Source organism: Hydra vulgaris, chromosome 09 (assembly GCF_038396675.1).
Source record: "Hydra vulgaris chromosome 09, alternate assembly HydraT2T_AEP".
NCBI classification, from domain to species: Eukaryota; Metazoa; Cnidaria; class Hydrozoa; order Anthoathecata; family Hydridae; genus Hydra; species Hydra vulgaris.
The window spans coordinates 5,820,001-5,847,564 of NC_088928.1; the positions used below are offsets into that span (position 1 = coordinate 5,820,001).

A 27,564-nucleotide genomic window follows, 5' to 3' on the forward strand; every position below is an offset into this window, starting at 1 on the left:
ATCCAGAATTTCTCGATCTGTGATAGCGATTGCTTCGCTTGTACAAATATTAAAATCTATGTTTACGTAATATTTAACAGCAAAATCTTTCTCTACTAAGCCACGTAATCTAAGCTCTTTGACGTTTTCTTCATTTATGTTTGCAACTGGAATTTCCTTTGAGATGCCTGCCTTTCTAAAACAATTTATTACAGTGTTAGTCGATACAGCATCCCATGACTTGACCAACATGCTCATAGCTTCAAGAATGTTGATATTGGGGATCGTTTTACAGCATCGATGTATTTTATCTGACGCCTCACAACATTCATGTGATAAAAAGTCTTCAATGCCCTTATGACTCCTTGGTCTATTGGTTGCGTTTTGGAGGTTGTGTTTGGTGGTAAAAATACTAATTCAATTGCTTTGAGATTTTCAACATTAGGATGAGCTGGGCAGTTATCTATGATTAGTGCAACTTTTCTACCCTCAGCATTAAACTTTGCATCAAGTCTCCTTACATAATCAGTAAAGATTTTAGAGTCCATCCAGGAATTATTTTGGGACTTGTACTGACAAGGTAGACTTTTGACACCTTTGAAACATCGTGGTTTTTCTGCTTTTCCGATTATAAACATAGGCAGCTTTTCACCAACCCCATTTCCTGCTGCTAAGCCTGTTAAACGAACTTTGCTTAATTTTCCTCCTGCACATCGTTCACCTTTTAGGTAAAAGGTTTTTGTTGGTGACTGTTGATAAAATAAACCAAACTTGTCAGCGTTGTAAATATCTCTCAATGCATACCTTTAGAGGATAGTGGGCAAATGGGTTTGCTTCCAACTTGATGTCTTTTCCGCTTCGAAAAACAACATTATGTCTATTTTTCCACCAATCAAGCCACCCTTCTGAAGCCTTAAAATCCGCAATGTTAAGCTCTTTTGCAAAACTTAAAGCTTTTTCTCTAATGATGTATCCACCAATCAGTACATTTTGTTCACGTGCACTCCATAAACCATTTATATACAGCTTTATCAACGGAATCATGCTTTCCCAAACATAACTTTTGTCTCTTTGCTCCAAATTGACCTGACTCATACTTACTAATTATGTTTTTGTTATGCGTAATCCAGTAAGTTAAAGTGTTTTGAGGAACACTGAACTTTTTTGCAACATTTTTTTTAGTTAGTCCTTTTTTTAAATCTTTAAGACATTTTTCTTTGATTGTCAGAACTGTTTTCTTTTGTTTAGATGCCATGTTGAAACCTCTACCGCACTACTTTGCAATGTCTTCGATTTTTTAATTGTATTTTAATAACATTTCGTTTATAATATTTTGATAACATTTAATAACGTTACGTTTTGAAATGCAATGGAATGGTATCTTCAAACAAAGAAAAACTTCGAATAACTGACAGGGTTTTCGTCGCGGGGAGTAAAAAATTGTTTTGAATAACCGAAATTTTGAATAACTGCGTGTTCAAATAACTGATGGGTATTTGCATGGGTTTGTTAAGGAAAATTCCCAGGGAATTAAAATTTCTTCGAATAAGCAGGAAATTCGAATAAGTTCCAGTTCCAATAACCAGAAGTTTACTGTAGCACTAAAAAAAAATTGATTTTTTTACAAATAATTTAATGCTATCAGCATTGAATTTTTTGTTAAAAATTTTTTTAAATATTTTGTATTTTTATTTTAAATATATAAAAAAATTAATAAAATTTTTTAATTTTCTGACATTAAACAGCTCCAACAGTTTCCAAATTTAATCTGTTAACCCCCTATTATAAAAGAATTTTTTGTTGTTGTTGTTTTCCACTCAACATCTTTTTTCAAAACTATTTAAAAAAACATCAGGCTTTGAAAGCAACGGACACTGTTACTGACCACGTAAATGTTATTTTTGGTTGACAACTTGACTACGGCTGTTTAGATTTTTTGATGAATTAAACATTTCAGAAATGCGCTGAAAAAAGCAACGCTAAACTAAATTTAAAAAAGGTAAAAATTAAAAAATTACTTCTTGTTACATTTTTAATTGCGTTTGAAATAAATTACTTTAAAACTTATCTTTAGAAATATTTTATTAAAGTTACGCAAAACACTTTTGCAAATTACTTCTAACAATTATTTAATGAATGAAAAAGTTTTATTTAAATTATGGAAAGGTGAAATTAAATTATTGAAAAGAAAAAAATATAATATTTTAAATTGTATAAACATTTTTTTCAAAAAGTTGCAAAAAAAAATTGTTTAAAAAAGTAACATAGTCTTTTTAAAATAGTAATTTTTAATCATTTCATACTCTGATTAGTTTTTTAAAAAATGCTTTTAAACAACTATTTGTAAAAATAGAAGCAAAAAAAAAATAAAGCAATTAGATCATTCAATTGCACAGCGATTTAGAAAAACTTAAAATTTGGCCAAAATACAGTTTTTTGAGTAGCGCAATTTAAATAATTTTATTATCTAATTATTTTCTACAGTTTCTTATGATTCTAACAGTATAACAAATAAGTGCTGAAATAATAGACTTAAACATTAATTTAAGTTTAAAAGTGACCAAAAACAGCTTTTTTTTATCATTAAAATTAGCCTTAGCTGCCCCAACTTGCCCCATTTTGAAACAATGTGTTTTTAAAAAGCTTATTTCATAAAAAAAATTAGCAACGTAAAAGCTAATAATTTAACTTCAGTTTTTGTGTTTTAAGAGTTTTTCCTGACATTTCTGAACAAAAATTTTAATGTGAATACAAAAAGAATTCTTACAAAAAAAATTTTTCTTTCTCCCCAAATAATTATTTTCAAACAGATTAATTTTAGCCTAATTTTAAGTTATTCCTGATTACTGTGCATTGCAATGGAAGATTTAATTTTTTTTCTTAATTTAAGTAACTCAAAGTAATGCGCGCCATTCTTGTCCTTATTTATTATTAACTTTTTCATGAATTAAAGTAAATGAAAGTAACACATACACTTCCTGACCAAGCCAGGAATGGCATGCATTAAGAAAAAGTTTTTTTCTGTACTATTTTTTAATGAATTTAATTTAATTTTTTTTTTTAATACTTAATTTTTCATCAACTTATTCATTGAATTGGGGTGGTATCAATATATGGGGTATTGATTTAATTTTTTTTTTAATTAAATTTAAATTGGTTTTTGAAAAAAAATAATTGAGGAACTTTTTTTTTATTTTTTTATTTTTACGACATTTTTTGCATGAAAAAACATCAATATTCTGGCAATATTTCTGCTAAATACATCCGGGAAGGGGGTGTACTGCTGTCCAAATTTTTTTCCTAGGATAGCGTCTGGTCCAATGACTAGGATAGTGTCATAATTTCTGCTTTTCATAGCTTTTTGATTTTAAGCTATGTAAAAATAAGCTATAAAGTTTTTTTTTTATATCTTTTTATAAAAAAATAAAAAAAGCCTGGTAATGGCTGATTTTGCAGAGTAAAGTTAGTATACCTGCACTGGAAAGAATTGATGAGTTAATGCAACATCTATTAAGTCTCATAATATTTTTATAAAATGCCTTTGAAATTTTATTTTAATAGCTTGAAGATGATGTTAATGAATACATTGAACAAGATCGTTTAAACAAAGACTTCTTTTTATATCACAAATCATTTGCTCGTTCTGAAAATTTTGTCAATGCACGTGAAGTGACAGGAAGATTTAGTTTACCACCTGGGGAGTATGCAATTTTACCTTCAACTTTTAAAAATAACGAAGAGGGAGATTTTATATTGAGAATGTTTTCTGAGAAAGCTCACAAATCAAGGTATTATTTTTAGATTTTTGTTATAGTCATATTTTTTTTCTATATAACTTAACTGATGCCATCAATGAAATTATAATAAACATTATTTAATTGTGGTATTGTTAACAGTGATTATACTACAATAATGTGTGCCATGTTTAACTTTAGTAACATGTTGTTTTAGTAATATTATCAATTATATTGCTACATTACAACAGTTGTTAAAAGTGTTAATCATATATAATGATATAAGTATCAATGGCATCATCACAATAAAACAGTTGTTAAATATTTATAAAATAATTTTTCATTTTTTAATTTAAAAGTGTATTTAAAATAAAAAATTATTTCCTTATCTAAAAAATTTATAATAGAAGATTTTTATTATCTGACTCTATCTGTTTTGATATTTTGTGAGTTTTTTATATATTTTTTTGTTCTATTTACTTAGTTGCATGGATACATTAACACAAATTGAATATAAACCAAAACAAGTGAGTAATAAAGTTCTTAGAGGTATCCAGAAGTAATGATATAATGAATTAAAAGAACAAAAAGATTTTTAAATTTATTTTAACTAAATAATCAAAATATTTGCCCATATTATTTATGGGAAGCTGCATTAGTTTAGCATTGATTTGAAATAACCATCCATTTAGGCGTGAATTGCCTTGCCAGGTAATTATTGTTGTGATTTTCTGACATATGCCCATAAACACTTTTTTCTATTTGCAGCCAATTAAACTATATTAACAATTGTATGTAAGAAAATGTGCTAGTTGTTATTGATGAGTTGCTGCTCTACAATCTTGATGTTTTGTGTACATGATAAGTACAGCTTGATGTTTTGCAGTTGTAATTGGCACTCCAGAACTGTCAGGGTTTTCAAAGCCATTAAAGTTATATCATTAATGTTGCATCATTTAATACATAATTACATGAAGGTTGCATCATGTAAAAGTAATAAAGAAAAATTTACTTTTTTACAAAATTTTATCAAAATTATTATTACCTCTGGGTATTCCTAAGTAATACTTATTTTATGAGTAACAATTTGTTTTAAGTTTTGTGTTTATTTTTTAATAATTGACTAACAGAACATAATACAAATAAAGTATTAAGAAAAGTAAAAAATTTTCTTAAGTAAATTGTTTTATTTAATAAAAATGATTAATGTTTTCATAGTTTTAACAATTTTACCATGGAGCCAGTTATTTTTAACATAATTTTTTGTGAGATCAAAAAGTTCCTTTTCTTTTCTTGTATCAAATATTTTTCTTAGTTTGATGTTTAGGTAGTTTGTCATTTATTTATTGAAATATTTTTTGAGGTTTATGATATTTATTAATGTTTTTTTTTGTTGAAAGGAATCAGCCAGTGAAGATGCCAGTTTTGATGCCAAATTTAAACCATTCTTTGTCAAAGTTGCTGGAAAGGTAAAAAAAATTTAAAAAAGTTGAATGTATTTTAGATTTTAAATGCAATCGTATTCTGAGAAATATTATCTTATCAATCTCATCTGAAAAGAAAAAAATCTAAAAAATAAAAAAAATTTTTACAATTATTTTTAACAATAACAAAAATGTTTAATAGTTATTTAGAACTTAAATTAACTTAAAGCAACTTAAGTTGCTTAACATTGGTTATAGTGTCCAACAAAAATTATTTCTTTGTCATTTTATTTGACTAATTATTCATCAATTTTAATTGACTAAATTTTAAGGTAACGTATGAAGTGTGATGATAGGTGAGCTTGGCGAAGTATGCCATCATAGTTTTAAAAAGATCATAGTATGATCTGAATCACCTAAAGCTATAATGGCTTACATTCAGTGTGATGAGCATTTAAAGTTAACACTAACAATAATATTGGCTGATGGATAGTAAGAATAGGCTCTGTCAATTGATTGAGATAAATTGATAAGAGTGGAGTCTTAAGAAGCAGGAAAACAATAAAATAAGAAAAAGAGAGAGAAATGTGATTGAATGAAGAGGTGATAGATGGAAACACATACAGAAATGGTCATAGGATGCAAACTTAATTTCATGACATTTAGATGGACTGATACATAAGTATATGCCCTAGGCAAGTATGTGACTATTGGAGTATTTGTGTAATGAAAAACTTCAATAGTCCCATACCAAGCATAGGACTATTGAAGTCTTTGTTAAAAACTATTAACACATTAATCTTTCTTAATGATTAATTTGTTAATAGTTTTTTTTTAATTTTTATGTAAAAAGTGTCTAATTAAAAAAATCTAATCAAAAGTTTGTTTTTTTTTGAAACTAATTCACTACCAACTCCCAATAGTTGCAAGCATCGACTATAAAGTTGGGAGTTACTAAAAAACTAAGAATAGAGTTAAAGAACAAGGAAACTGTTGACAGAGGACTTGAAAAGTTGTAGATTGTATGAGTCAGGAAAACATGAAGATGGTAGTTCCAAATGGTTAAAGTGCGGGGGAAAAAACTAGATAAATAAAAGTTTTTCAAGCATGCCAAGACAGATACTGTAAAATGATGCAACTTGACAATTGCAAATGACAAGTCAAGCGAGAACGAGTTTTAGTTGATGGTACTAGAGGCGGTAGCTCCTTTGAACACCAACCATGATAGTGTTTGTAGAAAAGAGAAAAAGATACAACTTTGCGAACGTGAGAGAGAGCTTCAAGCATGGCAGATGTCAAAACTATGTTTTTTAAAACGTTTTTGGATCTTTTCTAGAAAGAAAGAGCGCAATTAGGAGAACCAGCCTAAATATAACAACGGTATTCCATACAGGGGTGAGTAAGGGATTTGTTGAGGAAGAGAATAGAATCATAAGAAAGATAATGGCGAGAACAATAAAGAGAAGTAATCTTAGCAGGCAAAGAAAAAAAGGTCAATTTGATCAGAAGTTACAAAAAAAAGATTGGAGTCTTGAGAAAAAGGAGAACATCAAAGAACAAAGAGAAAGGTGATAGAGTGAAAAGTTGCTAAGCGGAAGCACATAAAAGAATGGTCAGAGGATTCAAACCATATTTCTCCTAAAATAGGTGAAATCATGCGTAAGTATATGCCCAAGCCAAGCATGTGACTATTGGAGACTTTTTGAATCAAAGGATATTTGCCATCAATACACTAATATCTGAAGAAGGAACAGCCGAATTTAAGCTAGGCTTACAAAGAACAAGCTGTTCTTGGTCTAATCCCAGTTAAATCTTATCTCTTTCTAAATTCACTCATTCTTGTGAATTTAGTAAGAGATAAGAATTAACTGGCGGAAAGTTACTTGAAGGGCCAAAAATGTTTGTGAAAGATATGAAACATGTAGGTGGTGGTTGTTTTATATATTTATGTTAGTGATTAACAGATATATTTATGTTAGTGATTAACATTTTTATTGGGTAACTTGAATTACAAAGTTACTTTACCTTAATAGGTTAAGTAACTTTGTAATTCAACTAACTAAAAGTTTACCTGCTTATAAAGTGATAACGATTTAACCCTTCATCTTTGTTATAAGTAGTTTCAACCCTATCCCCCATGTTACGTAGCTTCAATCCTCTTCCTTAATATTAATTTAAAGAAATGTTAAAAATTAGTTTAAAGAAGAATTAATATAATGTTAAAGAAATGTTAAAAAATGTTTAGGATGAAGAAATTGATGCATTTGAGCTACAAACTGTACTAACCGCTGCATTGAAAACAGGTATTTTAGCTGTCTTTTGTTTTGTAAAATAACTTTATTAGATAAATTCAATTATTCAATTATTTATTTGTAAATGAAGAGAGTATTTCTAGATTTTTATGTTCAATCACAGAGGTTTTTTGAACCAAAATTTTTTAATAAGTATAATTTTATCTAATAGAAATGCACGGAAAAGAGTTTAGTTTAGAAGCCTGTCGTAGTATGGTGGCAATGACAGATCGTGATAGAAATGGAAGATTAGACTATAATGAATTTAGATCATGTTGGCGTACAGTTATGGAATGGAAAAATAATTTTAATGCATATGATAAAGACGGTAGTGGAGACATGGATGCTATTGAGTTGCGTGATGCACTGGCTAAACTTGGCTTTAAACTCAGTTCTCCTGCATTGTCATCGCTTGCTTTACGATATGTAAATAAACATGGCAATGTATCTTTTGATGACTATATTCAAGCATGCTGTCGAGTGCGATCTAGTTTTGGTAAACTAAATTATTTTTTCACGTTTTATATAAAGTACTTATTACTCTTAATATCTTATGCTGAAGAATATTTACATCAATAGAGAAAAATTTTCATACGATTTGCTTTAACTGTTTTGCAATCGATATTTTGGACCTAATAGTATATTTTTTAATATTAGTAGATTGGCACAATCTACTACTAAATACATACACTATTAGGTGCTTTACTAATAAATACATTTACAATCAAGACACTCTTTGTATATACCATAAGTATATGCAAAGAGCGCATTGATTGCAAAGCTGGTAAAGTACTCAACAATTAATGTTGAAAAATTAAAACTTTTATTCATTTATTTTTTAGAGTCATATTTATCTTATCAAGGAAAATCATTTACTTTGGATGACGTAAGACTTTAACTTTCTTTGTGTTTTGAATTTTTTTTTAATCCCATAAATTAAATAAGCTGAGTTTTTATTTTATTTTTTAGTATATCATGTCAGCTATTTACACTTAATTACCAATGACACACAGATCTCTTTTTACATGTTCAAAATATAACGAATTCAAGGTTCAAGGTTTATTTACCAAGAGATGGTTTATTTTTGTTGTTGTTGATTTCTTGCTTGTGGCAACATTAAATGATCGTTACGTGGTTATTTCTAAATTTGAATGATTATTTTATTTTTTGTCATTGAATAGTACTATATCTGTGTATTATTTTTTTACTTTTATATATTTTGTATTAGTTTAGGATTTTATTCAAATATTTTTATTATGGTTTTTATTTTTCGGTTTTTGCCGTGATGTAGTGGTATTTTTGTAGCTAGGTTACAAATTTGTTTTGTATCAATATGATGATATTTAAATAAATATTAAGTTTACACATGTTTTGATTAATAAAAAAATACATTAATTAAATTGAAATTGCGCTTAATAAATGATTAAAAATGGATCGAAAATTCTGTCTTTGGAAAATGAGATTTTATTATATATATATATATATATATATATATATATATATATATATATATATATATATATATATATATATATATATATATATATATATATATATATATATATATATATATATACATATATACATATATATATATATATATATATATATATATATATAATATATATATATATATATATATATATATATATATATATATATATATATATATATATATATAGATATATATATTATATTATATTATATTATATTATATTATATTATATATATATATATATATTATATTATATTATATTATATTATATTATATATTATATTATATTATATTATATATATTATATTATATTATATTATATTATATTATATTATATTATAATTATATTATATATATATATATATATATATATATATATATATATATATATATATATATATATATACAGTATCGGACAAAACGAGTGCAACCAAATAATGCTAATTTAGTTTCTTTATATAAAAGTGCTGCATTTTTTCAATTTAGAGAAATAACTACGTAACTGTTTAGAGACAAAGTTCTTCAAGTTTTATTCATCACAAAGTTCATTATTTGTACACAAAAATTAATAAATTAATCAAAAGTATTAAAAAAAGTTGATTTCCTTCTGGACAAAACAAATGCAACTCGACAAAATGTTGACCAAGCAGTATTTTGCTATCAATATTTCGTGGCGAATCCTTTGTTGTCGATCACACCCTTGCATCTTCGAGGCATAGATTCGATCAGGTGATCAATGAAACTTTGTGGAATCGCTGCCCAGGCCTTTTGGATTTGTTCAAACAGTTGATTCTTATTATGAACACCTTTACGATTAATTCTGCGGTTGACGATCTCCCACAGGTTCTCGATAGGGTTGAGATCCGGAGATTGAGGCGGCCAATCCATAACCGATAGGTGGTTGTCTTGAAACCAATGCTTGACTACTTTTGCAGTGTGTTTCGGATCGTTGTCTTGCTGAAAAACCCATTTTATTGGCGTATTCCATTCAGCATGACTTTCAGGATATTTTTATACATGAAACGGTCCATTATTCCAGCGTTTCAATATATTGGACCTAGACCGTTAGCAGAAAACACCCCCAGACCATTACATTGCCTCCACCATGCTTCACGGTCTTATGGCAGTAACGTAAATCGAGGCGTTTTCCGGCCGATCGACGTACACGGCAAATGCCATCGCTCCCAATGATGTTGAACTGCGATTCATCACTGAACAGGACAGTTCGCCATTTCTGCACATTCCAGTCGATATGAGATGTAGCAAACAGGAGTCTTTTCTTCTGGTTTTTTAGTGAATATAGCGGTTTCTTTGCAGGGCTTCGAGAAAACAATCCGGCCTCAACAGCACGTGGTCTGATTGTTCGGTCCGATACAGGCAGCTCTAATTGCTTTTGTATCTCGACTGATATCCAGGGATCCTTCTTGACGGATCTGACGATCATAGAATCCTCTCTAGAAGTGGTGGAACGCGGTCTTCCACCTTTTTTATCTGCTGTCAACTTCCCCGTAGAACGATATTTGGAACATAGTCTTGATACGGTTCATTTTTTCACGCGATATTTATCACAAATACTTTTTTGTGACATTCCTCTTACGTAATCGCCAATAATTTTCTTTCTTAGTTCCAATCCAAGACTGTCGGGATCCATTTTTGCACTTGAAGTCATAAAAATAAATAATCACGCTTCTCAAGGCTTACCGTGTTACATTTACCTTGTGATGATACAACAATGCTCTGTGGAACACAACGTCTTGGTTGGATGTGGACTGTCTTGATGTAATGAAACACTTGTTGTATTTTACTTCTTGTATTGATGTTCTTCGATAAAACACTTTGATAATACTCTCTTCGATAAACTGTCTTGATAATACTGACTGATTGACTTCCATGTACTGACTGAATTACATGTCGATTTACATGTCTCTTATATAGTAAAATGAACCTGTATGAACCTGTTCTGGAAGATTCTAAATGCTTATTTTCGATGCCTCTGGAAGCTTCTGGATGCGTCTGGATGGTTCTGAATGTTTTTGGATATTTCTGGATGCTACTAAGTGCTTCCAGATGCTTCTTCTGGAAACTTCTGGAAGCTTTTGCATGCTTCTGGAAACTTCTGGATACTTCCTTTAATTATTAAAAAACTTCCATGACGTTGACACGGATAAATATATATATAATATATAAATATATATAATATATACACAATATATATATATATATATATATATATATATATATATATATATATATATATACATATATATATATATATATATATATAAATATATAATATATAAATATATATATAATATATAAATATATATAATATACACAATATATATAATATATATATATAAAATATGTTTTACAATATATATATTCTTTTCTTTTGTTGTTGTTGTTGAAATAATTCATCAGTCAAGAAACAAAAGGCGGCATATTTATTTTTTATGTTTTCGAGTAAATGTAATTTATAATTTACTTTTTCAATTCTTTTCACACATGTACTCTTATCCTTTTTCATAAACTTCACATTTTAAAACAGAAAACTAAATAAAATCTTGAATATGGCCATTTTTTTTTTGACTGACGAATTGCTAAATAATAATTTTTGCTTGGAAAAAATATTTTATTTACAACATTTAAAAAATAGTGTCTAAATATTAGGGTTGAAGCCTTTCGGAAATTTTTCGGGAAATTTCTCTCAAAATTGCCGAAAATTTTCAAAAATTTGTTGCAATTAAATATTTTCAAAAATTTGTTGCAAATAAAATTTCTTTGTTTCAAAAACATGCGTTTAATCATCGTCGTATTTGGGTATTCTTTAAATATTTCAACAACAAATAAACAAAAAAATAAAGACCCACAAGCATAAAATACACATCTTTTAGTCTTATTTTTACCGATGCTTTAATTAACTATGACTGTTTGTTAGTCTGTAAGCATCAAATCATGCAATTAATTTTGTTTGTTATAAAGTTGTTATAAATGTATTTTTTACGTAGGTTTACCTATAGCACTGTTATGTAGATTTAGGTATATTACTTTTAAGTTATTATTAATTAATTATTTATTTTAGGTAGATTACCAATAGTTGTTTTAGATAGAGCTGTTTACTTTTAAAATTACATTACATAAACGGTTCCTCAAAAATTGTAATTCACATTACCACATCAAAATAAGTAATCTAAAAAAAATAGAGTTAAACGGTTGTGCGGCTGTGGCGCAGTGGTTAGTGTGCTTGCTTTATAGGAGTTCCAGGTTCGAAACGAGCTCCTGTCAAATTTTTGCGTCACGGTAAGGAAGGAGGCGTGAACTTCCTAGTTAAATGCACCTCCGCGGTGTTCTGTAACAAGAACGTTGGGACCTCGTAACAAGAACGTTGGGCACCTAAAAAAAAAAAATACCGGCTCAAACCGCACACTTAGGGGTCGTCCATAAAGTACGTACGCTCATAGGGGGGAGGGGGGGGGGTCTTCAAAAAGCGTACGAAAGCGTATGGGAGGGGGGGGGGGGGGAGGGTTCAATTTAAAGTACGTACTTCGATTTTCTAATTTATCACAATTAACCAGCTAATCAATAGAAAAGTTACATTCTGACTAAAGATTCTAGTTTGCCAACATAAAAAGATGTATGGTATATGAAGTAGAGGGTATAGTTTTCCTCTATGCACGCACATGTATGGGCGCCCTCAGAATTTTTTGATGTTCCAGATAGGACACTTTCACACATCGTGCAAACTCATAACTTAAGTTTGTTTATACCTATGCCAAATGAGGAGGCCTTGCAAAATATCGGGATGGCGGAGGCCTGTGAACAAAAAGCCTTAAAACGCTTACCCTCCCGACCCCCAAAATGAGAGGGGTGTAAATTTTGCATGGTTATAACTTTTAGATTTGGAAAAAAATTTGGATGGCCTCCGCCATCCAAATTTTTTGCAAGGCCACCTCATTTGGCATATTAACAAACATAAGTTTGCACGTTGTGTGAAAGTGTTCTATCATCAAAAATCAAAACATCAAAAAATCCTGAGGGGGCCCATGCACACATGCCCGCCCTTATATACTGGCCCTGAGTAAGACCTGAGGGCCGTGGTTGATGGGACGGAGTCACCCCAAAAAAAACGTGTCAATGGCGTCTCAAAGACCGCTAGGTTTTGCTAAAATAAAAAGTTTCTTAAAATAGCAAAAGGGCACAAAATTTGCTGTTGCTCCCTCCCACTGGGTTTTACCCTTTGTTTTCAATATTACAGATCTCACCTTAGACTCGTTTTTTACTTACTAAAAAGGGGTGCCTGAAAAAAACGTCCACCTTAAGTATAGTTTATTTACATTTGATTCGTTAAAAAAACGAAAAAAGTTTTCCTAAATTTCACCGAGAATGGAACCTGGATCTCCGCCGACTGTTGCCGCCGCATAAACCTTTCGCCCAAATACACACTTACATTAATTAATTTTAAATTTATTTATATAATTATTTGCATTTATACTTAAAGACGTTTTTAAAATGCGTAAGCAAAAAGCTTTGGGGTAGTATAAAGTATTAAACTTTTTAATTAAGAAAAAAAAAAAGGAGGGATGGGGGGGGGATATTTGAGGAGGGGGGGTATTTGAGAAACGTACGTACTTTTAAGGGGGGGTGGGGACATAAATGTACGCATGGCAACAGGGGGGAGGGGGGGGGGTCAAATTTCAAAATTTTTTGCGTACGTACTTTATGGACGACCCCTTATCAATAAAAATTAAGTAACTTTTTTATTTTTCATATTTTTATTAATTTTTTTTATTAGGTAATAAAAAATTACATAAGATAATATAAATATATGTTAAAAAAATAATAATAAAACTAGCGAAAATATTAAGGTGGTCCTACACTCATAAAAGCTTATTTTTATAAAATTTTTTTTTTTTTTTTAAAAGCCTATTTTATTTATTCATCACTTGTGAATAGTCTCTGATTATATTGGATTGTAAACAAACTCTATTAAAAAAGATATAAAGCTGTTATATTTAAGTATCTTAATTAAGTATCCTTAGAAACGCCTATAGCAACCACATTTTGAGTTATTTTTAGGTTAATAACTAGTCAAATATCTTTTTTATTGTTAAAAATTAATGTGAATATAAAACCTCGTTTTGGTTATACGCAACTTAAAGTCATAAGTTATAAAACAGCCTGTACAATAGGGCAGGTCGATTTTGGAATCAGGGGTTTGGTAATAAAGAGATTTGATTAATAGGTGAAAAAAATGTGCTTGGTTAAGCTAAAATTTAAGTTGAGCTAAAATGATTTTAAATATTGGTATATTTAATTAAAAATTTTTTTGCAACGCCATCTTTATCACTTACATTTTGATACAAATTAAAGATTGCCGCACTTACGCAAAATAAACAAATGTTATAATTGTGTGGAAAAAAGAAAGTTTTGTGGACGAAAAATAATGTTTTCAAACAAGCGTAAAACAAGAAATTGCACAAAAAGCAAGTTTGGTGGAAGCCCTAACCCTCTTGCAAATACAGAACCACCTACAAACAGACAGATTATTCAATATTTTTATTTTCTTAACAATACTTATCCAAGTTATTGCTTTAGCGTAATTGTAAAACTGATAGCTGAAAAAGTAATCATGATTTGGAAAAAAGTTAACACTCGGCTACCATTAATGTCCACATATTGTGTCGAAAAAAAAGTTGGAGTACTTTTAAATATATCTAGGTTAATTAACCGAAGAAAATGCAAAGTATTAACAGAAAAAAACACTTCTAAAAAATTGGATAGGCTTTTTGATATCAGTTCCTGCACATGTGACCTTAAAGTTGTACTTTGCAATGATAAAAATATCAAATGTAGTGAAGATAATTGTCCTAATACTCATATTTTATGCACATGTAGTCCAGATAAAAAAATACTATGTTATTTTTTAATAACAGATAAATAAAATAAAAGTTTTTTTTTAAATAAAATGAACACAAGTATATTACTAGAGTGATAAAGTTTAATACTATGAAATTCATATGCAATTTCTCAATATTATCAAATAATATTTAGGTTCCTGTAGAAGAAAGGTTATATTTAAAAAAACCAGAGAGATAAGTCAGGTCCTAAAGGATCATTTCAACTTGGCTCAGTTGATTGTGAAAGGTCTAGAAAAGGATCTTTAAAGAAACATAAAACTGAACATAAAAATATGGAACAATCATTACAACAAGAAACATTTAATTTACTTCCAGAAATAGTATTATCAGAATCTGATTCAGAATCTGTTATTTCTAGCTCAAGTGAGGTAATTAACTAATAAATCGAAATTTAGTTCATTGTTACATTTTTTAAATTTACTTTCTTTTTTTTAACATATCACTTTTTTATATAAAATTTTTTTTTAATTAACTTTATAACTTTTCTTTTAGATATGGGAGCCTGCAAGAAGTCCATCAGGAATTTACAATCTTTGGAAGTTTCCAAAGTTTGCTATTGAGTTGATCAGAAACGATATAGGAAGTTCGATTGGAGCTGCATTAGGGAATGCTCTTTTGCTCGATCTATCAGGACTGTTTAATGATCCAGCAATTATATCAAGTTTAGTTTTAGACAAATCCAAAATAGACAGACAAAAAAAGTCAGTTAAAGTATTGTCAGACTTAAAATCCGTTGAAAATAACAGAGAGTTTGTTTGCCTTGGTGTTGATGGTAAAATTGATAATGAAACTTTAGTTATAAGAGAAAAAAAAAGAGAAGATGGTGAGGTTGTGTTAAAGAGATCAACAGAGAAAGAACATGACATGACTGTGACTAAAGAACTTCTCCCTTACCTTTACAGTGGGGAGTATCTTACTCACAAAGTTTTACCTCTTGTTGGAGCAACAGGAAAAAAGCAAGCTCAGTGCCTATACGAAGTTCTTGAAGAGTATGATACTTTAAACACTCTAAAAGCAGTTTTGGCAGACAATACTTCCACAAACACAGGTCATAAAGCAGGAATGGTTGTAGAGTTAGAGAAAAAACTAGGACGAAAACTTCAGACTATAGGCTGCAATCTTCATCAGAATGAGCTTCCCTTTAGATCTTTGTTTAAAAAAATTGATGGAGTAACTAATTCACCAAACCATTTTGCTGGACCTTTAGGTAAAATGGCAAATATCAATAATGAGCTTAATTTAGTTGTTAATTTTGGTGTTATTAAGTCTCCAACTATTGTTTTAGAAAAAGAAATTTTAGATGATTTAAGTAGTGACCAGAGGCTTTTATATGAATATTGCATTGCAATTGCCACTGGAAATATGAGTGTTAAATATTCAAGTTGGAAAATTGGTCCCCTTACTCATTCTCGTTGGTTAACATTGGCAATACGGTTGATGTCTTTATATGTCCGAGTACTAGTTCCTGATTCTAAATTAATTATTTTGGTAACCTATATTGTCCAAGTCTATGTTTCTACATGGTTCCTCCATAAAAAGAGCAATAAGTTACACGAAGCTCCATCAATTATATATTTTATGATTAACCAAATCAAGCTCCAAGGAAAAGAGGTGCAAGATATTTGCTTAGCAAACTTAAGGTTCAATACTTTTTGCCTACTTCCTGAGAATATTTTGTACTCAATGTTAAAGTCAGAGGAAATATATATAAGATCAATAGCAATGTAGAGATTACTTGATATTAGAAATCGCAAAAAAGATGGCCAAGTTATAAACAGAATTAATAAAATTCCAGAAATTAACATTGATGCTCATATGTGGTATGAGCTCATAAACATTTTTGATGAAGACATAGATGAACCAGCAACAACTCAAGATATTACTGATGAAGAGATAGTAGAAAAGTTATTATCTGGAGAAAAAATTGACCTCCCAGGTCTTCCTTCACATTCACAGAGTGTTGAGAGATCTGTACAACTTGTTTCCATGGCTTCTCGTACTGTTTTTGGAAAGGAAGCGCGTCATAAGTATATTTTAGCAAAAATTCTAAGCAAAAAGCATAGAAAGAGTTTTATGTCTTCTATTTTATGTCTAAACGTTATTACGGTGAGACATATAATGATATTTTTTATATAATTTAAAATTTTGACAGTTATTTCAAAGGTTTTTAATAATCGTTATTAAAATTTAACTTATTGGATAAATTTAACTTATCTGAAATAATTAAGATATTCTATTATATAACCCAGGCGTCGGCAACCTATTTAAGGTTGAGAGGTTTTTCATTAAATAGTTAAAATAAATATTCATTAAATAATTTTAAAAAAAGAGCCGCAGGATTACAGTTTTAGACCCCTGATATAACCATTAAACAAATTTTCAACATTTTAAATTTGCGTTTTTTTTATAAAATCCGGACCAGAATTTACAAAAGAATTTTGTTAAAGTATGAATATCTAACTTAGAAAAAAAATATATTTTTTTGACTTAGAGTACTTTATTTTTTTTTTTTTTTATTTCTAAGTAACTGTCAGTCCTTTTGCTTTTTATTTATTTTATTTTATATATAAATTAGTTGGTTCTTGAATTATAATACAATGCCGCAGTAAATGTTGCGCGGAAAGCCTTAGGACCCAACTTCAAAGCTAAAATCGCTCATGAAGAAACTATTTTAATTTCATAAAATTTTCCAGGATGTGTTTTTGGACTGTTTAGAAATTATCTCCATAATGCCAAACACTGAAATCGCAAAAAAGTTGTAATTCGACCTGCCCTACTGTACAAGTTGTTCGAAATGAAAAAAGTGCTGTCAATTTTAGGAGCTTTTGGATATTTGTTTATATTGCAACCCCATTTGTATTGGTACCAAGCGAATTATATTTAAAATTATGGCTTAGGGGAATAAGAAAATTTTTAACAGGAAAAGAAAGAGAACGAATCAGCATCTTCACAACAAATCTGTCATATGCAGTGATGACAAACAAAACAAAGAAGTTAAAATTGATATATCAAATACTGTTGATGATGTAGATTTTTCTTCTGACACAGAAAGTAAGTCTTCACAATCAGATGTAAAGGAGAATAATAACGTTGATAAATTTGATTATTTTATTTTAATAAACTTCAAGATTTTTAAAACTGTTATAGAAAAATTTGGGAAATACTTGCAACAAAAACATATAAGTTGTTGACAATTTAAAATCTCGAAAGGGGTCAGCCCATTCTTTAGAAATACACTGCGAATATTGTTTAAACAGAGAGCTATTTTTTACCTCAAAACCCTGTGATATATTAGTAAAGAGGAAGGTTCAAAAATGAAGGAGCCGTTTGATATAAATATTAGAAGCATTATTGCCTCACGAGAGATTGGTGTTGGTTTTGAAACCATGGAAAGATTTTTTTCTTGCTTGAACGTATTTAGTATCACAAACAATTGTTATCATCGTCACACTCAAGATTCTATAAAGGAAGCATATCATACAGCTAGTGAACGAAAACTTTTGGCTTTGGCCGAAATTTTGGCCGAAGTTTTGGCCGAAACCGAAACCGAAATTTCTGCTTCAACAATTTGTTTACTTTTCCTGTTTCGGCCGAAATTTCGGTTCAAAACGCAACCGAAATGAACTGAATTTTTTATAAGATTTTTTTAATTTTTTATATAGAGTGTGATCATGACGGTTTCCTAATTGTAATCGTTTGATAGTAAATCAATTTTTAATTATAACAATTGTAAAAGTTTTAATTGAAATCACGTTCATAATAGTTTTAAGTTACTATTCTCAAATCATTCTTAAAATGAATTAACATTTAAGTAAAGCAACCCAAACCAATAGTTTCATCAAAAGTTTCTCAGCGCTAAATTTTATAATGGAAAATAATCGATAAAAAACTGGTTTATGGAATCATTTTACCGTGACAGCTAGTGATTTCAAATACGGAACTTGCAATATCTGCAATTTGAAAATATCTCGTGGATCGCACAATCCAAACTTCAATCACTTAGCGGACTTTCATCACATTTAAGAAGTCGTTTACTCTAAAAAACTGAAAAAGCAATACTTACAACTACCGGCAGTTCTGAAAATATACCAACCTCAGATCAAGTTGAGCCTATTACAATTAAAAATAGAACAATACCCTTATTTGACACCAGAACAAAACAGCAGAGGGCTGAAATGTTGCAATTTGCAATGCCTGGTTGGGTTGACAATATCTCAAAAATTGATTCAAATTCCGAAGAAGTTCTGAAGTTTCATAGATTTATATTAGAAAACAACATAAAAAGCAAAGTTTGTTTTGGCAAAAGTAGCAAAGAGATTTCTTAGACATCTACCGAAGTAAAAAGGTTGTTTTTAACTGCTGGAGGCATTCTTTCAAATTAAAGAAACAGTCTTTTGCCAGAAAACATGAAAAAGATTAGATATATATAGAATAATTTTTTTAGCTTTAATTCAGTGATCATAAAAGGTTCAGGGATTTTAAACATTCTTTTTCAAATTTCGGCCGAAATTTCGGTTTCGGCCAAAAATTCGGTTTCGGTTTCGGCTACGGCTTAACTGAACCGAAATTTCGGTACTTTCGGTTTCGGCTCAAAATTCGGTTTCGGTCGATCACTACATACAGCAGCTGGTGAAAGCATGCTAAAAGCTGCTAAAAGCTGCTAAAAGCTTCCATTCTAATTCTGAATGCCCAGATCAAAAACGTGTTACCATTGATGGAACCTGGCAAACCCGAGGATATTCCTCCCATAATGGAGTAGTAACAACAATCATTGATAAAAAAATGTATTGATGTTGAAGTACTTTTGTTGAAGTACAAAATTTTGCCATGGCTGTGTCTCTCGGGAAAATAAAAAGTCAACTCCAGAATATTCAGAATGGTTTGCAAATCATCAATGCACTATTAACCATGTTGGTTCTTTGGGTGCTATGGAATAAAGGGCAGTCAAAATATTCAATCGCTCAATAGAAAAAAACAACCTGATTTATAATGAATACTTAGGAGATGGTGACGTTTCCTCCTTTAAAGATGTAATTGAAAGCGACCCTTACAAAGATTTGAACATTAAAATCACAAAATTGGAATGTATTGGCCATGTACAGAAGAGAATGGGTACTAGACTTTGTAAGGTTGTTAAGACTTACAAAGGAACAAACACACCACTCCATGGAAGAGGAATGTTAACTAAATCTGTGATCAATTCTATGCAGAACTTCTATGGCCTAGCCATTAAAAACAATCTTGGAAATTTGTATGCTATGAAAAAAGCTGTTTGAGCTGTTTTGTTTCATTGCACAGATTTTGACGACAAGGAATGGCGACACCATATGTGCCTAAGAGATTCAGAAACTTGGTGTAAATATCATTTAGACAGAGTTCATGGTGTAAATCCTTATGTAGAGCAAGTGAATCTTTCTGTTGCAGTCTTTAACATTTTGAAATCAACTTTTACTGATTTATCTTCAGATGATTTACTGAAAAAATGTCTCCATGGTAAGACCCAAAACGCCAACAAGGCACTCAACCAGATTATTTGGAGACGCTGCCCAAAAATATTTTTGTGGATAGAGTGGTCTAATTCATCTGTTATTAAATTTAATGAAGGGCCTAATGGAATCCTCTCTGTACTAAATAAATTTTATCTAACAGGATATGTTACGCCTATAAAACTTAATGGAAAGAAGAAAGAAACTGTAAAGCGGTCTTCAAAAGTGACCGTGTCAAAAAGAGAAAAAAACATCTAAGAACAATTAAAAAGGGTTACTTAGACAAAGATGATGAAGAAAAAAACTCGAAATATATTCCTGGAGGGTTTTGATATGTTTTTGTGAACTTTTTATTATGGTTTTATTCTTTTGTTTTATATATTTGTCGTTTTCTCAGAATAAAGTTTTGCTTTGAACAAAAATCTTTAAAACATGATAACTTTGGACTTTGGACTTAAGCTTTTTATCTAATTTTGTTTTGATTTTTCACATAATTAAAAAGGATCCGGATGAGAGAAGGATATATAAAATAAAATAAGGAAAGTACTTTTTCATGAGACTAATGTTGGCCATTTGTCCACCAATTTTTCTATGTTTGTTTCAAATCTTGTAACTTTTTATATACTGTGAATAATATAAAATGCTTCTCTCTCAAAAAATGCTAGTTTTTTTTTTCATTTTTTAAATAGTTGGCTAATGGAGACATTTTTTTTTTTAAAGTTGATTTTCGTAAATAGTTTATAGAACCACATTTTTGGTGAAAAAATTAAATCGAAAACTCTTTGCTTTCAAAAGTTAGCCTTTTCTGTAGAGGACCACCTTAAATGTAAAGAAAAAAAATTGCGCGCTTTTATGCGACATTCTGATAAAACAGCACACTTGAGAAAACATTAAAATTTTAAAATTTTAACTTTTTTTTAATTATTTTTTTTAACACAACTTATACTTAGGAAACTATATTAAAGTTTTTACATTTTTTGCACAAAAAAAAATTTAGTTCCAACTACATATTTCTTTGGTTAACATGTTTCTTTGCACACCCGTTCCCGACTTATCGAATTTTCGCATTCCAACATTTCTGTGTGTAACTGTGCTCTACATTTTTTACATTTTGCAACTTTTAATCGTTTGGCTGCTGGTACTTGTTCTTCATTATTGTTTTGCTGAGGTTGCTCAGCATTGTTATGCTCAGGCATTTGAGTGCTTGGCATAGAGAGTCTGCGCTTTGCGTTAAGTTTAGCAACTTTCACGACTTTCTTTCTGGCTTTTTCTTCATCTTTTTGTTTGAGGAATTCAATCACATTTTCTTTGGTAATACATTTTCCGCTAAATTTTGACATGTTGCACTACTTTGATTTCTTAACATGCGATTAATTTCTAGCTTAAAAAACTGCTTTAACTCTATTTCAATAATGTTTTTGCAACGCTCAACACATGCTTGATACCTATCAAAACTTGAAGTTGGTGTAGTTGAGAAAGATGGAAATTAGTGTGTAGTTGGAGTAGGTGCTGTTGAAGATAATGAAGCTGTATATGAGCAAGATGGTGATGAAGGTAGATTAAACGTTTGTGTGATTGGTAACGCCTTATGATTTATGTTTTATTAAATGGAAATAAACCAGTGTACTGGAAACCAGTAATTGCGTGCAAGTGTGTAAAACATATACCACTCTCGTAAAGCAGTTTGAGCAACAGTGGAAATTTTTTTTTATCCAAATTCTTACATTTTGAGTCTTTGTAATACTTTGTAAGAATTTCTTTCTATGCTTGTTTGACATGAAAATAGACACCTCTATCCAATGATTGTAGAAAATGTGTTGAATGCTCTGATAAACAAATCAAGATTATATTGTGTTTCTTGCACTGCAATACCGCTTCCAAAACTATGTGAGTTGTATGCTCATCTAATACTAAAATATGAATACTACCAATTTGCTCAGTTTTGGCTATAAATTTTACCCATTCAATAAACGTATCGTGCTCCATCCAATCTAATTTTGAAATTGAATATTTGGTTCCAACTGAACCACCTCTTGCCATTGTTGCCAGTAAGTTTAAATGCACGTTTTGTCCATTTTCGACACTCTACGGTTGCTTTGCCTTGGTCACCGAAAAAACCTGTTTCATCACAATTACAAATACCCAGAAGTTATACCAGTCTGTTAATATTGCTTGGCGACGCATTCAAAATAACGATCAATTATTTCTGACCTACAAGAAGCGGCTTTTTTAAATGCTAAGTTATCCGCTTTTTTTGTTGAAATTTCTTTTGACCATCTTTTCATAAAGACATAAAACCAGTCTTTACCAGGCTTGCCATTTTTGAATAAGTGCAATTGATCTTCGCGTTTAAGGTAGCCACATACAAATTCTAGGATTTCATTTCGGGTTAAAAAGTAACCCCAGTCACCAAGTAATTGGAACGCATGCATCATCAATCTTTCTGTGTCATTTGAGAGTACAGTTGTTGTACCTGAGCCACGGAAACCTTTGTTGTTGTTATTTTTACGATCTTTCACCGTTTTGCAGAAGGGCTCCTCATATACTAACCGGATTAACTGATATGAAAGAAAATAAAACATCACTGAGAAAAGCAGCATTCAAACATGGCGTTCCAGTCTCAACGCTGAAAGATCGTAAAAATAACAACAACAAAGGTTTCAGTGGCTCAGGTACAACAACTGTACTCTCAAATGACACAGAAAGATTGATGATGCATGCGTTCCAATTACTTGGTGACTGGGGTTACTTTTTAACCCGAAATGAAATCCTAGAATTTGTATGTGGCTACCTTAAACGCGAAGATCAATTGCACTTATTCAAAAATGGCAAGCCTGGTAAAGACTGGTTTTATGTCTTTATGAAAAGATTGTCAAAAGAAATTTCAACAAAAAAAGCGGATAACTTAGCATTTAAAAAAGCCGCTTCTTGTAGGTCAGAAATAATTGATCGTTATTTTGAGTGGGCGGAGAGGGTGTGTGTAGTGGGCTGGTTGGTCGGTCGGCTGGAGAAGAATTTATAAATGTTTCGTAATAATAAGAGGTGTGACAAAAGACGGATAATACGTGTTAATCTTTTTGTTTTTTTCTCTAATATCTACCATGACAACGGAACGTTATAAAAACTAAATCATTCACAAGTTTGAAAATGTCATTAAAAGACTTTAAAGAGATAGAACAAGCAAACGACTATAGTTTTTTTCACAATCACCTTGGGATTTAGAATGCCAAACATATCAAGAAAACGAAGAGCAACAAATGGAAAGCAAAGAGCAGGAAGAACTGCTGAACAACAAGCCATCATCGATGGCAAAATCGCCTATATCGAAGGAAGACTCGAAAGAGGTTGCAACGAAATCGAATACAACGACCTCATCAGAGAACTTGCACTATACAAAGAAACCACGTTACAACCTAGACAAATTAACACAAGCGAAGATTCAGTATCTTAACTAGAAAGGAAACTTCAGGACATAACGAACGACCAAATACAACTGAGGAGTTTCAATGTGGAAGTGGAATCGTTAACGATAAAGGTAAATTAACTATAAAATAAATTAACATAATATTAACTCATCAAATAAGGAAATATTAATATTTAAGGAATTAACGGAGATGCAGAAGAAACTGATATCAACGTCATTAAAAAAAGCAAGCAATATATTGAAGGTCAATTCATTACAACTCCAAAGAGCAGCAAAAACATTGTCGAAATATCAGACGATGATGAATTCGAAACAGTACTCGAAGAAGAAAAAGGATGTTGCGATGACATCAAACGAACAGATAAATGCAAAGAACTAGAATTAGACAATTCTGTAAGTGTCATTGATTCCGGTGACATATTAAAAATGTTTTTTGTAAAAATGTTATATGATAGCATTAAAAAATAATATTTAGGAATTATTTGCATTTAATAAATCGCTAAAAAGAGGATTCGATATATTTCATGTAATGTATACAGGCGAGCCGACGGAATCGATATGGTACAACCACAATGCGCAGCGATGCGAAAGATTACAACTATGTTCAAAGACGCATACCAAGTGTATACATTTTGACGGGAAAGAAACAAAGTTCCATGGGCAATGCCACACACACGCGATCGTAGCAGTATACAGTATCAACAAAAACGAACGCTCTGCAGAAGCAGAACAAACAGCAATCAGAAGAGGTTATTACAAAGCAAGAAGATATGGATGCGCGGGTTGCAATGACATCAATCAACGAAGATATGGACATCAATGCCATACATGCAAAGCACGTATTAAAGTTATCAACGCTGCTACCCCTGGTCACGTCAAAAATGCCATTAGATACGTGCTTGAGCGTGATTAAATACATAGGAGCACATATAATTTTTAATTTTGACAATATTGAAATAAAAGAACGACAAATACACATAAGAGAATCAGCACGACAAAAAAACAAACGCAACTATGCAACATACCTATTCAAAAAGAAAATAATGAATGGAAGACAATATGACGACGAATTACCTAAGAGCCCGAATTACGATCACTAGAATTTACAGTCGAGTTGAAGGATATGGAAACAATAAAAAAGACAATATTTAGACAGGTATATTTACAATACAGACACACTGATGTATTAGCTCCACGAATAACATTTTGTAATGATACAGCGAGACTGGGAGCACTAATGTTCTTCCTATCAAATGTAGCAATGCAAAACGGTATATCCACACATAGGTTAAGACAGTTACTTTGCAATTTTATATTCAATTTAAATAATAAAAAAAGAGGTTTAATTTTATGTGGACCTAGTGACTCGGGTAAAACGTACCTAGCAAACCTATTATATCCATCATTCCTACCTCGTGAAATTGGCTATTTTAATTGTCCAACAGGGCCAAATCCTTCCCCGTTCCTATTACAGGCATTAAGTAACTGTCAAGTCTATAGATGCGATGAAATGGTATTTGAGCATCTAGGAGTAATACAAATGATGAAGCAACTCTTAGAAGGTTCAAAAACATTAACAACGGATGTGAAATATAAGGACGCAATGCCTATAGACGCACATCCAACATTAATAACAATGAACTCATCAAGCAAATATGATATTCTAAAATGGCATCCTAGCGAATACCAGACATTTGAAAACAGATGCACGATATTATATCTAGGAACGCCAATAACAAATATCATGACAAAACAAGAATTAGATGCACTAAGTAGTTGCGGGCCTGAACTATTGTATATACTATCATTACTAAAACATGAACGACAACAGTACTAGATAAATTCAGAGACTATGTATCAATATAAATGTATTAAATAAAAATATTTACAATTTAATTTTTTTTTCTGCGGGTTCCTCATTGTCTCCCAGCGGAGCTAAACTAACAAACATCTTAGAAAAGGAGGGATAAAATATTTTCTGATAACTATTTAAAAATGTAATTTTAGGATTTCCCTTAACAAAAGGATTAGCCATAGTAACGGTAGAATACATTGCATCTTTACCAAACCTAGATTGTTTAATTTTAGGACGCTTATATAAATCATTAACAGGGTAAACACGGGTTTGATCGAATATCTGAATACGATGTTTCAACCTTAAACGTCCACGCACAGTGGTAGGCATAACATCCTTACCAATATAGGCAGGGTTAATACAAAAATATAACCTTTTACAACATTTATTACCACTAAAAGGCATAACGGTGGGAAGATTATTCCAATAAGTATTATAAGTACTCTCAACTAACTTATCTCCAGCGGCAATATCATAATTCTCCCGGTTTTTAAATAAAACAGACGAATGATCAAATTCAGCGTACGGTTGTAAAAATACATCAAAACATTGTTCAATATTATAAGGTTCTTTTGAGTCGGCACAATAAGGAGTGATAGCATTATATATAGAATGTATATTGCCAGTATTAGAGGAATCAACACCAACACCTTCCCGTTGAGTATACCAACGATCAATTTGAACAGGATAACGAATATTTTTACGTGCCAAATCATCTTGAGAGGTGATAGTCCTGCCAACCAAATTTTTAATACCATAATTAGGCATGTGAACATGCCCCATACGATAATCACAAGGATAAGTATTAACAACATTCCACTTTTCGTCGAAAAATCCATTAGCTTTAAGACGTTCAGCACTAACATTAGTATCAATAAACTGACCACCACTATCAAGGGAGGTATCCGTAAATAAAAATTTAACAGCAGAATAAGGATCGTTGAGTAAAAGCTTCATAGGCTTACGTAAACCTATATCATTATTCCAAACAACTTTATGAATAACCTTCTCGGCAACATTATTACGCTCAATAAATCGAGGATCCTTTGTACTAATAACATTAGCAAATCTAGTTTGAACTGGTTTACCATCAACACTGTCAAAAAACAACGAATTCTCCATCAACTTAATAGTAGGTAAAGGAGAAGGTTTCTTATCAGCAGATGATAACTTTAAATTAAATATTTTAACAATATCGTCAGCATCGGCAAGAGGATAAACAACATCAGATATCATCTGGTCACCTTCGACATCAAAAAATCTAAGTCCAATATTAAACATTTCTAACGAAACGGATGAATTCTGTGTAGTTTTAAGTTGTTTCTCAACACGAACATCCATAACTTCACATTCAACAGATTTATCAACGTAAAAAATGCCACCAGAGGTCATCCAATATTGATCAATATTAGTCCATTAGTTTGGGTAATCAACAGGAAAATAATAAACATTCTGAACAGTATCATTAGTACAGTCACAATACCAATAAATATTTTGTTCCACACAAAATTCATCATAAAACCCTTTACTGCAATCAAACCTTCTTTCGATAACGAAATCGGGCGACGCGCCCACTTCCTGATTGGGGGGCTGTTCGGCCATTAATTACGTGACTTCCGCGTTGCGACCAACCATTTCTTCCTTTTGGATGAATGAATATTCTTCGGCTAGTCCGCACCATAGGCAGCAGCAATATCAAATGAATAATTTCCCCACACTTTATCTAATATAGCACGACTCTCCTTCAAAACACTCCACGGAGAGGCAATTTTAGGTAACTCGTCATAAAACTTAGGAAACTGATACGGTTCAAAATTATGTTTAAACAGCTTCTTTGCAATTTTAGCCTCCTTAATATAAGGTATCTCCTTAGGATCATAAATATCTAAAGCCCCAGGTTTAAGACGCATATAATCAGGCATATCGTCCGCGGGCACAGGCTGATAATCTGGATCATA

General features: G+C 30.8%; 1 protein-coding gene and 1 long non-coding RNA gene across 3 annotated transcripts in view; both read left to right on the plus strand.

The window, feature by feature from the left end:
* The window catches only part of LOC100206735 (calpain-9), a 27,016-nt gene extending 18,225 nt beyond the window's left edge, over positions 1 to 8,791 (plus strand). Inside the window, exons 10-16 of the mRNA XM_065804592.1 lie at positions 3,541 to 3,767; positions 4,198 to 4,240; positions 5,114 to 5,182; positions 7,383 to 7,440; positions 7,601 to 7,924; positions 8,271 to 8,314; positions 8,398 to 8,791. Coding sequence (XP_065660664.1) covers positions 3,541 to 3,767; positions 4,198 to 4,240; positions 5,114 to 5,182; positions 7,383 to 7,440; positions 7,601 to 7,924; positions 8,271 to 8,314; positions 8,398 to 8,424 — 792 coding nt within the window. The 3' untranslated portion in view covers positions 8,425 to 8,791. The remainder of the gene's footprint in view (positions 1 to 3,540; positions 3,768 to 4,197; positions 4,241 to 5,113; positions 5,183 to 7,382; positions 7,441 to 7,600; positions 7,925 to 8,270; positions 8,315 to 8,397) is intronic.
* Positions 8,792 to 23,490: 14,699 nt separating this feature from the next.
* LOC136084983 (uncharacterized) lies at positions 23,491 to 25,642 on the plus strand. 2 transcript variants are annotated; one of them, XR_010640973.1, is made up of 3 exons: positions 23,491 to 23,862; positions 23,930 to 24,144; positions 24,227 to 25,642. It is a non-coding gene; the product is annotated as an uncharacterized LOC136084983 (long non-coding RNA). The 2 variants fall into 2 exon arrangements; XR_010640972.1 differs by having other exon boundaries at positions 23,491 to 24,144.
* Positions 25,643 to 27,564: the final 1,922 nt, after the last annotated feature.